The 14,846-nt window shown below is 46.4% G+C and overlaps 1 protein-coding gene across 8 annotated transcripts in view; it reads right to left on the reverse strand.

Annotated features, from left to right (window-relative positions):
- FHOD3 (formin homology 2 domain containing 3) overlaps positions 1 to 14,846 on the reverse strand; it is a 492,532-nt gene that overhangs the window by 407,475 nt on the left and 70,211 nt on the right. For all 8 annotated transcript variants that reach the window (XM_060121093.1, XM_060121091.1, XM_060121090.1 and 5 more), the window contains exon 3: positions 11,384 to 11,448. In XM_060121093.1, coding sequence (XP_059977076.1) covers positions 11,384 to 11,448 — 65 coding nt within the window. The remainder of the gene's footprint in view (positions 1 to 11,383; positions 11,449 to 14,846) is intronic.

Raw genomic sequence — 14,846 nt, forward strand, 5'->3', positions numbered from 1 at the left:
TAAATGACATAACCTATGTCAAGCACCCTGCACAAAGCAGGTGCTCAACAGTGGCAGCTGACAGGGCCTGGGGGTGACTCAGATGCAGCACAATGCCCCCCAAAACACCCCAGGCAAAGCCAGCATTTGTCCTCCTTCCCTGGACAACGGCGCCGTGGCAGGGAGAGCAGCGTGATTCATAATGACATTGAATCTGCTTTCAGACAAAATCTTCAGACCTAAATCCCTGTGCTCTTTCCATTCATCCATCCATCCATCCCTAGGTGACATCTAGGGCACACACCTCACTCACCCAGGAAGGAGACTGCCAAAGAACAGGGGACAGTCGGGCTAGAAGGGCTCTCAAAAGTCCTCATATGCCGCCTGCATGGGTCACCCGCCAGGCCTTGGCTACACCCACTCTGAACAATCGGAACCAGCATGCCCACTGAGGCACACTCGACCACTGGTCACGGGAACATCCACGATCACCCTTCATGACGCTTCACCATCTCCTTCATTTGTTCTTCAATGGTCTGTCATCAGCTTGTTACATTTGGGGCCAGGAGCATCCCACCTCATTCCTTAAAAGAAGTGATGCAGGCTCTGTTCCCCAGAGGAGTCTTATATCAGGTCGTTAGCCCAAATCACCACCATCTTACCTCCAACCACAGGACCCAGACTTAAAGGTCACAGCTCCACGGGGGGCCCAGACCACCCAGGGTAGAGGGAGCGAGTGGCCCCTCAGGCCCCACTCACATCGCTCTGCCTAGCACCCAGGCCATGAGCAACCACGGACTGTGTCTCTCCAGCTTCACACAAGACCTGACGGTCCTCCTGGAAACACTCTTTAAATGACATTCTACCCACTTCCACAGCTTTGTTACTTTCTATTTACTTTCACATTCTATTTACTGCCTTTTATTCTTCTTTCTAAGAAAATACCAAAGAAATTCATTTCTGAAGCAAACGAATTAAACTTAAATACACGTCAGTTCCGCAGTCTTCTCAGTGGCTCTTTTGGGTTCCTGGACCCAATTCCAATGTGTGTGTGTGTGTGTGTGTGTGTGTGTGTGTGTGTGTGTGTGTGTGTGTGTGTGTGTGTGTGTGTGTGTGTTCCCCACACCAGCAAGCAATCCTCAGCCCACCAGCTGGGTGTCCTACAATTCACCTCAATGCTGACACTATCTACCTGGGCTCAGTAGTTGTCCTACAAGTGGTCCCACAAGACTGCCCCCACCCCACTTCAGAGGCCAATCCCAGGTCCAGGTTGTCACCCATGCTTCTGATCAACCAGCAATAGATCAGAGGTTCCAATGAACCACTCCTTGGGTTTGATTAATTTGCTAGAGCAGCTCACAGAACTTAGAGAAACATTTTACTCACTAGGTCACCAGTTCATTAGAGAAGGATGTAACTCAGGAACGGCCACATGGAAAAGATGCACAGGGCAAAGGAAAGAGAAAGGGCAAGGATCTTCCATGCCCTCTTCTCGCCTGCCACTCTCCCTGAATCTCCATGGGTTCACCAACCCAGAAGTTCTCTGAACCCATCCTTTTGGGGTTTTTAATGGAGGCTTCATTATATGGTCATGACTGATTAGATCATTGCCCACTGGTGATTCATTCAATCTCCAGCCCCTCTTATCTCCCCAAAGGCCAGGAGGTAAATCGGAAAGTTCCAACCCTCTAATCACATGGTTGGCTCCACTGGCAACCAGCCCCCATCCCTAGATGGGGGTCCAAACGTCACCTTGTTAATATAACAAAAAACATCTTTGTCGCTCTCATCACTTAGGAAATTCCAAGGGCTTTAGGAGCTCTGTGTCAGAAACAGGATGAAGACCAAATACACATTTCTTAATACAAACCACAGTATCACAAGAGGCTTTATTTACTCAACAAATAATTTGAGGTCAGCTTCTGTAGGCTGGACACAAAACAGTCCACCTTCAATACTCAAGAGGTAGCCTCTACCCAACACAGAATCCCTACCTCATAGATCTTCCCAGATAAGAACCAGATCTCCAAACCAGGAACAGGAAGACTCATGGCTTCCAGCCCAGAGCCCTTCTGTTCCTTTTGGGCAGCTCCTAAAGCCAGAGGCAACGATTTCCAGGGACTTCCCAACACGAAGCCCAAAACGAGAGGCCGTGTGTCCAGTGGGTCAGGATGTAGCCTGGAAGGGACCCAGAAGCTCCAACTCCATCTCCAGGAGTCGGCAGCCCAGCTCAGAAGAAGGGATTTTAACTGCATTACTAAACGTGGTCAGCTCTTGAAGGGTGAGATCCATTTCTCTTGGCTGTTTGCTTTTCCCTAAGACAATCTGCGAAGCACACGGGAACTCGACTGCAAGACCGTCCTTTGAAGCCTGGTGAAATTTCACTTAGGGAAAACGTTACCTTAGATGTTTCGGCAGCCTTTCTCAGACTTTTCAAACCAGAAAGTTGCATTGGTATCTGCAATCACATATCTAGAAAAGGGCTAAAGACTATATAAAATGGCCTAAAAAGAGAAGCAGCAGGCCAGGGCAAAGACCACCAGTCAGGGAATCGAGAGCGTCAAGCCTTACTCCCTGCACCTCCCAAGCACATGGCCTTGAGAAAATGCCCACCTGTCTCAGCCCCTCCCGAGGCTCAGGAGGGCTAGTGAGGGTCCGTGAAACGTGGGTGAGAAAGGAAAAACTGCAACGGTGTCATTCAGTGAACGTGGTTCACATGACCTTTTTTAAATGGCTGAGATAAACAATCTACAGTTTAGGGTTAGGGTTAGTTCTTCTCAAACTAATCATCTCTGTAGCATTTTACAACTTTTGAAATACTGGTAGCTGCATTATCTAATTTTAAGACTGTTATTAAGTTGACCATTGAATCTAAAGTGGAAGCTTTCTAAAAGACTAGGAAATGACTAAAGTGTTAAATGCACACCTAGCACTATACTTCGTCCCACAAAGATTCCCCTACATCCTTGTAAAGTACACCCCCTTCCTGCCCACACCATCACAGTGCAGTTACTAGGATACAGACACATCATATCACCTCTGGGTATAATTAACAACAGAATTTGTTCTTTTCAGTGATGCTAACAAGATTTCAGTTATACTAACCTTAATTTTCTCCTTTGCCATTTCGTCGCTATTACTCTATTATGTGAACTGGAGACCAACAGCACTTTAACAAATTCTCCAACACCTTTTTTTCTCCTTTGAATTAAATCTTCAACTGGCTGCATGTTTTGCTGAACTACTAATGCTTTCCATGTGTTTTTTTCCAAGTTAAAATACTTCCCATTAGGTATTTCTAACACAACAGAAATTGGTAAAATGCCCAAAGAATCCGCCTCCCCAAAAATCTGTTTTCTCCAAGTCTCTCGGAAAGACCTGAAAAGTACATGAGTGTACACCCAATCCCTGGAGAATCTCCATGTAGCAGGACACTTGCAAGCCATCCATCTTACTTTTCAGCTCCCAAGCCCTCTGGATATCAATGTCTCTAGTAATGAGACAAAGCATTTGTTTCCTGACATACACTTTTATTGATCCATGGTAAGAACGAGTCTGTCTCTTCACGGGGATCGGCACAAGCGCAGGGAGCCAGGAACAAGAGTTTGCATTGCACCCCACATGCGGGGCAGACCTGTGAGTGGAAAGCATTATAGGAAAGACACTCTTTTTTAAATAATTAATTAATTAATTAATTTTGGGCTATGTTGGGTCTTCATTGCTGCACGCGGGCTTCCTCTAGTTGCGGCGAGTGGGGCTATTCTTCCTTGTGGTGTGTGAGCTTCTCATCGCGGTGGCTTCTCTTGTTGCAGAGCATGGGCTCTAGGCACGTGGGTTTCAGAAGCTGTGGCACGTGGGCTCAGTAGTTGTGGCTCACGGGCTCTAGAGCGCAGGTTCAGTAGTTGCGGCTCACCGGCTTAGTTGCTCCGCGACATTTGGGATCTTCCCAGACCAGGAATCGAACCGTGTCCCCTGCATTGGTAGGCAGATTCTTAACCACTGTACCACCAGGGAAGTCCCAGGACACTCTTGAAGAAATCGAAAGCACGGTGGCTTCTTTACCAGGGGTTGTTTTCTAGAACAACCCCTGTTTGGAGTCTAACTGGCAGCACATGGTTTAAACTTGTCTTATAACATCTGCTACAGGTGTCTCCACCAGTACGACTACATTCTCCAGTGTCAATTTTTTTGTTGGCTAGAATTTCACTAGGACAATGCAGAGCAAAGACAATGATAATGGTTCCAAGGCAACATTCAAATTCTATCATTCAACATCTAGAGATCCTTAGAGAGGAGAGTTAACAAAGTCCTATAGGGGCAATGAATAAATCATTTAAATAAGGTAAAATTCTTGGGTCAGGGGTGGAGAGCACAAACACGAAATAAACCTGCCAAAAGGGACGCTGATACACCTGCTTTTCTTGCCTGTGCAACTCACATTTGCTCGTGTCCATATTCCCTTTCTTGATGCCTCTTAATTTCCATAGCTGACCTGAGTTTCCAGCTGTACCTGGAAGGTTCTCGTGCTCTCTCATACGTTTGTGTCTCCTTTTCTTTATTCACCCCCATATTTATGTTTACCTGCATGTCTGCAGATGGTAGAGCAATTCTTTAAATTCATTCTCTAGCTGTTTTTAAATTTTTGGCAACAAATCCTTCCTGATCTATCTATCTACTCTATAGCATTTGTGACAGATATGTTGTTTGACAAGCTAGTGGTATGTTTCACATCCTTCCCATATCCTTTCTTCTGTTTTTGTCGGGGAGGGGGCACATCTGTCAATCACCGTTTGACTGTAAGGCACCTTAGAGGAGCCACCCTACACAGAGTGGGGAGAGGCTGACAAGCCGACCTCCCCCAGCCCAGACCCAACGGCCTTCTAGACACATGGACATCCTGTGGGGTCTGTCATCTGGGAGCTGAGACAGATTAATAGGAAGCAGATGATAAGAAGTGTTTAATCTGATTAATCCAGAGAGCTTGTTTTTACCTAGAGTGCAAACTCTGGGCAAAAATGGGTCACAGACTTGCTGGGGTATAAAAGGCAGGAGGTTTTAAAAAAAAAATACAGGCACCAGTCTCCTTCTGCAAAGGGAGACTCAGGATTTCAAACCCAGGCCCGTCTTGTGCCAAGACCACCGCCAGCCACTCAGGGCTCTGCAGAAAGACAGCAGGAACGGGAGTGGGCTCCAGGGTTTATGGAGAATCATTGCATCCCTACAGCAAAGGACAGAAAACAGGAAATGTGACCCACTGCACCTAAACCCACTAGCGAAGAGTTTGGTCAGGACACTGTGAGTTTGGCCACTGTGACATCCACTAACAGGGCAGGAGGGAACCCCACCCCTAACCCAAGGCTGCAGAGGCAGGACAAGAACAGAACCGGCCTCCTGTGGGATGCGGGACACAGTCGGCAAGAAGCCCAGGTCCAAGACCTAGAGTCAGAGGAAGACGGGCAGGGGGCCCAAGAGGGGAAGGAATGACTCTAGAGGTGTCTCCTGCTCAGAGAACAGACTGTTCTACTCTGTTCCTGCAGATACCCAGTGGGCAGTGGGGGCCCTGCCACCTCGGGCAACAGGGCGCCAGCAGCACCTGTGCGGGCCTCCACCCCAGCACCCAGACGGGCTGGTCACCCAAGCTAATGCGTGTCACTGCACAGGCCACGGTGCCTCTGCATCCACGGTGCCAGGGGCTCCTCTTCTTTATTAGCTAACACAGAAGCACCACCCGGGTGCTACTAGGCCCAAGAGCGTCCAAAAGGCATTCTGATGTTAGCAGAAGGCCTAGTTTTCATGGGAGCCCCAAAGAGTCCACATCAAGAAGCAGTAAGGACCACATGGGAATCCAGGTGACACTCAGCAACCCGCCTGAGGGGTGAGGGTAACATGGGAAAAGGTAGCTGGAGGGGAGCCTCCCTGCAGGGCCTGGAGGGCCCAGCTCACACTGAGCAGAGAGGGAAAGACAGTGAGTCAGAAAGCTCGGCAAGGTGGAGAGGACGGAGCAGCCCTGCTCGTATTCACAGGCATAAGAAGAAAGGCAGAACCTGAGAAAGGGACTGGGGAACAAGGTGGGTTGATGGCAGGGCTCAGGGATCACGGCTCCATTCCCCACCCTCTGCATGCAGAAGCCCAGGGCCCTTTACACCATACCTAGAGGGGGTTCAGACACTGGACAGAACCTGTACCTCACCAGGAGCCCCTGAGCTGCTGTCTGCACCACACACACTCACACACTACCTCCATCACCGCCAGTGAAAGCCGGCACTGAGACAGGGTCCTTCCCCATTAGACTCCACATAGCCTCAGGATCCTTCTCAACACTGTGCCCAGGGAGCCACCGTCTCTACATTGGCTGGCACTTGAGCTGAATCCCCACAGTCACTCTTGTACTAGAAGGTTCTTGAAGAAATGCTCCACTGTTTGTCATTCGGCTCTTTGCTGTGACAGAGTAGTGCAAAGCACACAGCTGCATGACTTTGCCTTCGAGAGGAAAATGCTTTGCAAATGATATATTGATGCCCCGCTCTGTTGATGTTTCTGTTGCTGGAAAATGACTACATTTCTGATCAGTGGATGAAGCAGTCTTCTCCTACGTGGTTTTCTTGCCTTAAAAAATATCTTTATCCCTGTGATTTGACCTTTAATGAGAGATGAGACTCATCTCGTGGAGAGCTTAATCCCTTCGGCCACCTTGTCAGCTTCTGCCGAGCTCACCTCAATCTTACGGGCAGACCCCGTCATCTCAGAGGTTTGGGGGAAATGCCTCTAAAAAGTCTAAAGACGCTTTGCACTGGGATGTTCTTCCTGACTATGAGCACCAATGACACTTGGGAATCTTCAGCCAATTTTTTATCCTTTTGTTTTACTCAATGCTGGATACTTAAAAGTGCCAGGGCTTCCCTGGTGGCGCAGTGGTTGGGAGTCCGCCTGCCGATGCAGGGGACGCGGGTTTGTGCCCCGGTCCGGGAAGATCCCACATGCCGCGGAGTGGCTGGGCCCGTGAGCCATGGCCGCTGGGCCTGCACGTCCGGAGCTTGTGCTCTGCAACGGGGGAGGCCACGGCAGTGAGAGGCCCGCGTACTGCAGAACAATTTTTAAAAAAGGAAAAAAAAAGAAAAGTGCCAGCATTATGAGTCCCAGAGGATCAATCAACAGGGTTCATTTTCTTGATGAGAAGACAGGGTTTGCTTCAGACAACTGAAGCACAGAGGTTTTAAGCCGAACAAAATGCCTTTGAAGTCAGCTGGTAGAAAACACTCAGATATTAACTTTAGGATTCTAATGACTTCAAACCTTACTTTTTTTTTAAATTCTCAATTCCATTCCTTATTCCACAATTCTTCCACTCCTTTTCTCTTCATTATGAGACTTAGTCATCAGAGCCAGTTGGCCCTCTGAACATTTTTCTGGTGTCTGGCAACAGGATCACTTGCTAGGACCAAAAAATTTATTTTCTCTAGCTAACCTCATTAAATGCAGACGTCACATACCGGTCATAGATTTTTTTATTTCTATCTGTTAAGTTCATGCCCACAATATGACCATTGTTTTTTTGAGGGGCTGAAGCTAGATTAAGAAGGCAAGGTATGCACTGTTTGCTACCTTATGTTACATCAAGTGGTCATACTAGAGACTTCCCTGGTGACGCAGTGGTAAAGAATTCGCCTGCCAATGCAGGGGACACGGGTTCAATCCCTGGTCCGGGAAGATTCCACATGCTGCGGAGCAACTAAGCCCATGTGCCACAACTACTGAGCCTGCGCTCTAGAGCCCGCGAACCACAACTACTGAGCCCGTATGCCACAACTACTGAAGCCTGTGCACCCTAGAGCCCAGGTGCCGCAACCACTGAGCCCGAGTGCTGCAACTACTGAAGTCCGCATACCTAGTGCCCGTGCTCCACAACAAGAGAAGCCACCGCAATGAGAAGCCTGCGCACCGCAACAAAAAGTAGCCCCCACTCGCTGCAACTAGGGAAAGCCCGCGTGCAGCAACAAAGACCCAACACAGCCAACAAATTTTTTAAAAAAGAAAAAAAATCAGGTTTAAAAAAAAAAGTAGTCATACTAAAAATGTGCAAAGTAATACAGTGGAGAGGAGCACAGAGGTACAAAAAGCCTGAGGCCTCTCTAGGTACCAAAATCTCATTCCAGCTTCCTACTATCAGCAAAGACCTGTCTCGGCTGCTTGCGGGGACCATCAAAGCAGGGCCCCGTGGCCTTCATTTCTCATGAGGTTTGCCTGGTTGCTAACCACGAAGGCTCCACTCCACTCTCATCCCAATGGGTACAGAGGTCCAAAGGTAACACTGGAGAATTCCAAAGGCATGTCTCCTCCAATTCATCCACACGCTGTCCTGGATTCTAAACATTCTATACTTAATTAAAACAGGGACAAAGGAGAAGAGAATATAGGGTGAAGAAAACATTATTTTGGAGAAATTTACTTGATAGCATTTTAAGCCCATGAGCCTAAGGTGATCCTGGATCCTTCCGGTCCAATCGTGCAGTGGGAAGGTAGGTCTTTGGGGGAGCTGTGTATAGTGCTAGGCCTAAGACAGCAGTCACTGTCTCATGCCTATAATCACTCAATCATTTCTTAGATGGTGAAGAGGGGAAATATCTTGAAAGGAAACAAGGACCAAACCAACTGATGTGAAAAAGGTTTTCTCCCCCTGTCATGCTTTCCTTTGCCTTTTCAACTGAAGATTGTTCCCGGTTTGGTTTTTTTTTTTTTAATCCCGAAGAAATCTCATCTAATATTGCCATTTGGAACGGGAAAGAATATGTCACAATGGGGGCTGGTACATCACACATACGATGCATACATTCCTTTGTCTACACATAAACCAAAGGATAATATTTAATGCTATTATAATAAATCTATTCCAGATCTTGCCAATAGCAGGAAGTGGAAGGGGAAAGAGGGTTTTTTAATACAAAGGAAGAACTTTGCCTTCTTGGGCATTGATGTTAATTCACACAGTCAAATCCTCTCATCCAACACACTCAGGCCTGAACTAATTAATGGTGAAAATGGATTAAAGCAGAAATCTTTTAAAAATGACACATACACACCTTAAGACTTTTAACTTGCAGCCATGGTGACTGACCGTCCTGTTTCTCTGGGATGAGACACAGTTGGTTGCCAGGCACACAGCACAGGAGATGCACCCTCACATCATTTGGGGCATGACCTTTCTTTGAATAAAGGTCTAATGGGACTCCCCGTGGACCTTCCTTCATGAACCACTCACATAATATAGTCTATGATTCCCAATCTCAGTGTCTTAGAACTTACAAAGACTAGAATCCTTCTGGATTTTTACAACATTCCCCCACCTTCTGTAGTTATCACAACCCACTCATGTTGACAGAAATGCTTTTGTAGTAACTAATTTTGAATCTTTCCCAATATACTCACAGCAGTGACTCTGTATACCTGTACTTAATCAGTTTATAAAACGTTCACATCCCATTTCATTAAATTACATAATTCCAATAGTAAGCGCAACTGGCATAAGCAGGTTTGAGAACAAACACGCTGATCCCGTCAGCACCCAGTTTAAACCCTTCAAATAGGAAGACCTGGGCGTCCTGAGAGACAGTGGGCTGGACTGGCTGCTGGGGCTCAGGTGCCATGGAGATGAGATGTGTGTTTACATGCATGACATGGGACCATAGAACAATACACCAGTTAATGCGGTGAGTCAATAATGTGGAAGCTGGTTAGAAAAACCCTGTACTTCAAACATTTTAAGTGTATACTGCCAAAGAATGAATTTTGTTAAAAGGTAGTTAGCTCATTAGGATTTTGATCTAGCCAGTTTGACTGTAAATCTGCTTTCCACAGCCTTACTGTTCCTGGGAAATACCAATTCATACTCATGTCCCAAATCTCAGCTGGTCATCAGCTATATTTCAACCAATATTCAGTATTGGTTGTATTCAGCACATGGTATGTGCCTGGATTCGTCCCAGATCCAGGATGAGGGTCAGAAGGGAATTCATCCAAAGTCATAGGTCACAGGCTTTTCCTTCAGGCAGACATGATTTATACACATAAAATCATTTGAAAAATATAAAGCAAGTAACAAAGCATATTTTGGTGCATATTTTAAGGTCACTCAGTGCTACAGGCAGTTGAGGAGCAGGGTCAGTAATGAAGGTCCTACAGATCTCGTTTTGTCTCCAATGAGATCACGAACCCTCCTGACACCCTGACCCTCCAGCCCCTGAGGTTTACGTGTCAGCTACACAATTACGCGCCAACCGCAGAGTAAGACAAACACTGTCCCTCGGGACACCTGCAGCCTCACCCACTTCACACCAAATGAAGTAAAATTACACAGCTTCCCCTCCACATCCAGCTGTTCCCTCATCCCATCCCTGGGTCTCCAACAGGAAAGCAGGGAGAAAGAAGAGGAACCAGAAACAACTCCCTCCACTCCACCCATGCATGCCACACTCCAGGTGTAGACTGGGCCTCGACAGGATGATTGATGCTCTGCTAATTACAGGCCTGAATTAAGACCACAACATGTATTAAATAAACACAAAATGACTCAGATATGGAAAACTTCTATGCATAAAATGAAATTGAGTTCCTTTCTTTTTCCTTTTTATATTACATACTTGCCTCAACTTGGCCCAATGCCAGGAGGACACCTTCCCATGGAGACTGTCTACTTAGCATAAATTACCACTTTTGTTACCATTCAGCCCACGTGTATAATGGGGAAAGCAATGGGTCCCGGAAAATCAATGGCTGCAGGAATGGGCGTCAGTGGGGTTTCCCGAGTGGCCGCAGGCAAGCCATCTGAACCACAAATACGTCCGCTCAACACCGTATTGCTCTGCATCCACGTGTGCCCTGTCCTGCACTGACCTGAGGCTTCCCTTCGATCTCCTGAGACCACAGCCTGGAGCTTCAGGCCCCACTTCCCCACAGGGAGCTGCAGAGAGCCACCAGAAGGCACGTAAAGGTCACTTCAGATTGGGATTGACATGTATACACTGATGTGTATAAAATGGGTGACTCATAAGAACCTGCTGTATAAAAAAATAAATTTAAAAAAAAAAAAGGTCACTTCAACTGGCTGGAGCCCCAGGAAGAAGCCCATCTCTCCCAGCATTGCCAAAAAAGAACCTCATCACCGATGTGTCTGTCTTACCTCGAGCTCTGTTCACAAACCAAACAGCAAAGGCAGCCAGAATGAGACAGGGTTTCCAAACCTTGCCAGAAACAGCTTCCCTCAAATCTCTAACAATATATGACAGGGGCTAACCCCAGCATAGATAGCAAAATGGTGACTATTGCATTTCATTCCCGTAAGTGGCATTAATCATCACGTTTAATCACTGAGGGCAGATGACAAGCATCCCCTCCGGCAGATGTCACTCACCGATGCAGGCGTGGACCCTCACGGACAGCTGTGTCCTTAGGATGATGCTGTGCTTCTTGCCCCGCCTAACGGAGACAGGAGACAAAACATACATGGGCATCAGAGGAGTCAACAAGGTGACCCTACCTGCTGTCAATCAACTTGACGGTTCGCTTCAGACACCCACACCTGGTAGAGGCTCTCGATAAGCAGGAACCTACACAGAACAACAATGTATCCTGAAATGCTGTGACGTCACAGGGCTTTACGGGAAATAAAACAATGAAGTCTGACTCTGTTGGACTGGTACACACATTTCACTGCCAAACCCGGTCCACTCCACAGAGTTCCGTGTACTCATGCCTGACCATGTTGGGAAATTTTTAAAATCTGTGCCCATGAAGTGAAATCCCTGGAATGTAACAGCACAAATCTGCTTGATCATTCCCATGGCTATTTTTACAGGTTTTTGCATATCGGGAAAGGACACACATAGTGGGGTAATCAGAAAGAGCTGTTTTGCTGTGTATCAATTCAAGACATGGCTTTTCCCTGAAGACAGGAGTCAGCAAAGGGGGCGTGTAGGCTATTTGTCAGCAGAATGTCAAGGTACACCACACCTTGTCTCATCTTTGCTTCCTTTCACTTCACTTCTTATAAAGGAAGGAAAAGGACGGCCCCCTCCCCAGTTCTCCTCCCATGAGGGCTCAGCCCGCTTTTACAGAGAAGGACCGAAGCCCAGAGCAGACGAGAGAAGATAAATGGGGAGAACATGAGTCCTGGCTACCTAGGGTAGCAAAGGCTTTGAGGTTTGAAGAAAGGGGGAAGCCAGTGGACAAAGGTAAAATGGAGCCAGGAACCAGCACAGGAGCGGGTAACCAGCTCAGTGGCTGAGTTCCCTCCCCATCAGGGCTTCATGTATACCAGTCTCGCAGTACTTTCCCGCTTCCTGGTTTTGTGGTTGTGCTGGAGCAGAAGAGGACAGAAATCTCACCAGGGCACACTTAATATTGTGATATGAAGTCACAGGAATTATATTATAGTACTGAAACAATCATATTTTTTATTCTTGAGACCAAATAAGAGGGGAAAGTATGGCTTAAAAATTTTTTTTTTGATTCTTTTAAAGGAGAAAAGAAAACCACTTGCATGGTCCTACAAAAACATGCAGCAGCCTGCAACCCGGCAGCTCCTCGTGGGCAGAGAATCTGCATTCACAGTCCCTTCAAATGCAGCCAAGCCCCTCCTTTTTAGTTAAACTATGTGCAAGGTACTAGCCTCGAGTTTACACAAATACACAACACTCGACCCATCTTCAGAAGACAAGTTTGAGATTCCTATAAACACAGACTTCTTCAAAACTTTCTTCCTCACACAGAAAAAATCTTTTTCTCTCTTGACAGTCCTTTACAGGTGAGCTTTTCCATTTGGTATTTTTCTTGTTTCTAGTTGTGGCCTCCTCTTTTCTGTCTAGAGAAGTTCCTTTAGCATTTGTTGTAAAGCTGGTTTGGTGGCCCTGAATTCTTTTAGCTTTTGCTTGTCTGTAATGCTTTTGACTTCTCCATCAAATCTGAATGAGAACCCTGCTGGGTAGAGTATTCTTAGTTGTAGGTGTTTCCCTCTCATCACTTTAAATACATTGTGCCACTCCCTTCTGGCCTGCAGAGTTTCTGCTGAAAAGTAAGCTGATAACCTTATGGGGATTCCCTTGTGTGTTATTTGTTGCTTTTCCCTTGTTGCTTTCAACATTTTCTCCTTACCTTTAATTTTTGTCAATTTGATTATTATGTGTCTCAGCATGTTCCTCCTTGGGTTAATCCTGTATGGGAATCTCTGTGCCTCCAGGAGTTGGGTTACTGTTTCCTTTCTCATGTTAGGGAAGTTTTCAGCTATTATCTCTTCAAATATTTTCTCAGGCCCTTTGTCTCTCTCTTCTCCTTCTGGGACCCCTATAATGTGAATGTTGGTGCATTTGATGTTGTCCCAGAGGTCTCTTAAACTGTCCTCATTTCTTTTCATTCTTTATTCTGTTCTGTGGCAGTGACTTCCACCACTCTGTCTTCCAGCTCAATGATTCGTTCTTCTGCCTCATTTATTCTTTTTTTTTTGCGGGGGGGGGGGGGCTCATTTATTCTGCTATTGATTCCTTCTAGTGTACTTTTCATTTCAGTTATTGTATTCTTCAACTTTATTTGGTTGTTCTTTATATTTTCTGACTCTTTGTTAAAATCTTCTTGTAACTTCTCGCCCTGTGCATCCATGCTCTTCCCGAGTTCTTGGATCATCTTTACGATCATTACTCTGAACTCTTTCTCAGGTACGTTGCCTATCTCCACTTCACTTAGTTGTTCTTCTGGGGTTTTATCTTGTTCCTTCATCTGGAACATATTCCTTTGCCATCTCATTTCGATTAAATTTCTCTAGACAGTCCTGATGTTGACATTCCTTCAATTCTTGTGATCATACTAGGAAGAAAGTTCCCATTAGTGCACTGAACTGAGCTGCTGAACAGCCTTTTGTGTGAATTCCCAGGAAAGGTATTCTGGGGTGGGGGCAGTAGCCACCAGGCTTGCAGCCTCACCCAGTGCTGAGCCAGGGGCTCAGCTGGGAGCAGAAACCAGTGAACCCCTGATGACGGCCAGCCCCTAACTATTAGAAACAGCAAACCCAAAGTTCTTTAATCTGGAAGATTTTTTTGTAACTCATGTTATCAGCAGTTATGAATCAAAAATAAGTACCAAATGGACAGTAGACAAAATACATGCTTTAGATGCCCAGAGGGGAAGAAGCACGAGATGGCAGGAGAAAATATTTCAGAATTCCTCAAAAGTTCTAGAGAAGTTCACAAGGGCCCATTGATAGCCCCCACTTTTATCTTCAAACAACCGCAAAGTTGCATTTTGAGGAAGTGCTTCAGTTTTCCCACAGAATTCTCCAGTCCCACAAGGACTGGAGACTGACCAGTCCCACAAGGACTGGTCACAAGGGATCCAGGCACCTGCATAAGAACTAGGACAGTGTTTCTGAGGAAGCCATCAGCACACCACTCTGGAGGTATCATCTTTTCTGCATTTTTCAATGTTTGTACATTGAGAAACCAGGCAATCAGACTGGTTAAGTTAAACCCTAATAGAATTTAGGAGAGCATAGAACAAAAAAGGCCTATTTTAAAGTAGTTTTATCACTTATAATTCCTCTGCTTCAATATAGTCACCTCCTTCCCTGCCTGCCCCTGTACACAAAATCCTACAATGAAAGAAACCTGAGTGGAATTGGGGACCAAAGGCTGTGGAAGTCCCTCAACAGGGAATGAGGGTCCAAAGCCCAGGAGTCCCTGGCAAAGGAGGGGGCCTTCCAAAGCAGAGACCAGGGAGTGGTGAGTGCAGCCAGGTCCACAGAAGTTGTCCTTCATCTCCCCCTGCAGCCCCTACTTTCTCTCATCTTTGACGCAGGTACCACTGTTGTGCCCATTTTGCAGATGAGG

This window comes from Lagenorhynchus albirostris, chromosome 14, assembly GCF_949774975.1.
Source record: "Lagenorhynchus albirostris chromosome 14, mLagAlb1.1, whole genome shotgun sequence".
In the NCBI taxonomy this organism is placed as follows: domain Eukaryota; kingdom Metazoa; phylum Chordata; class Mammalia; order Artiodactyla; family Delphinidae; genus Lagenorhynchus; species Lagenorhynchus albirostris.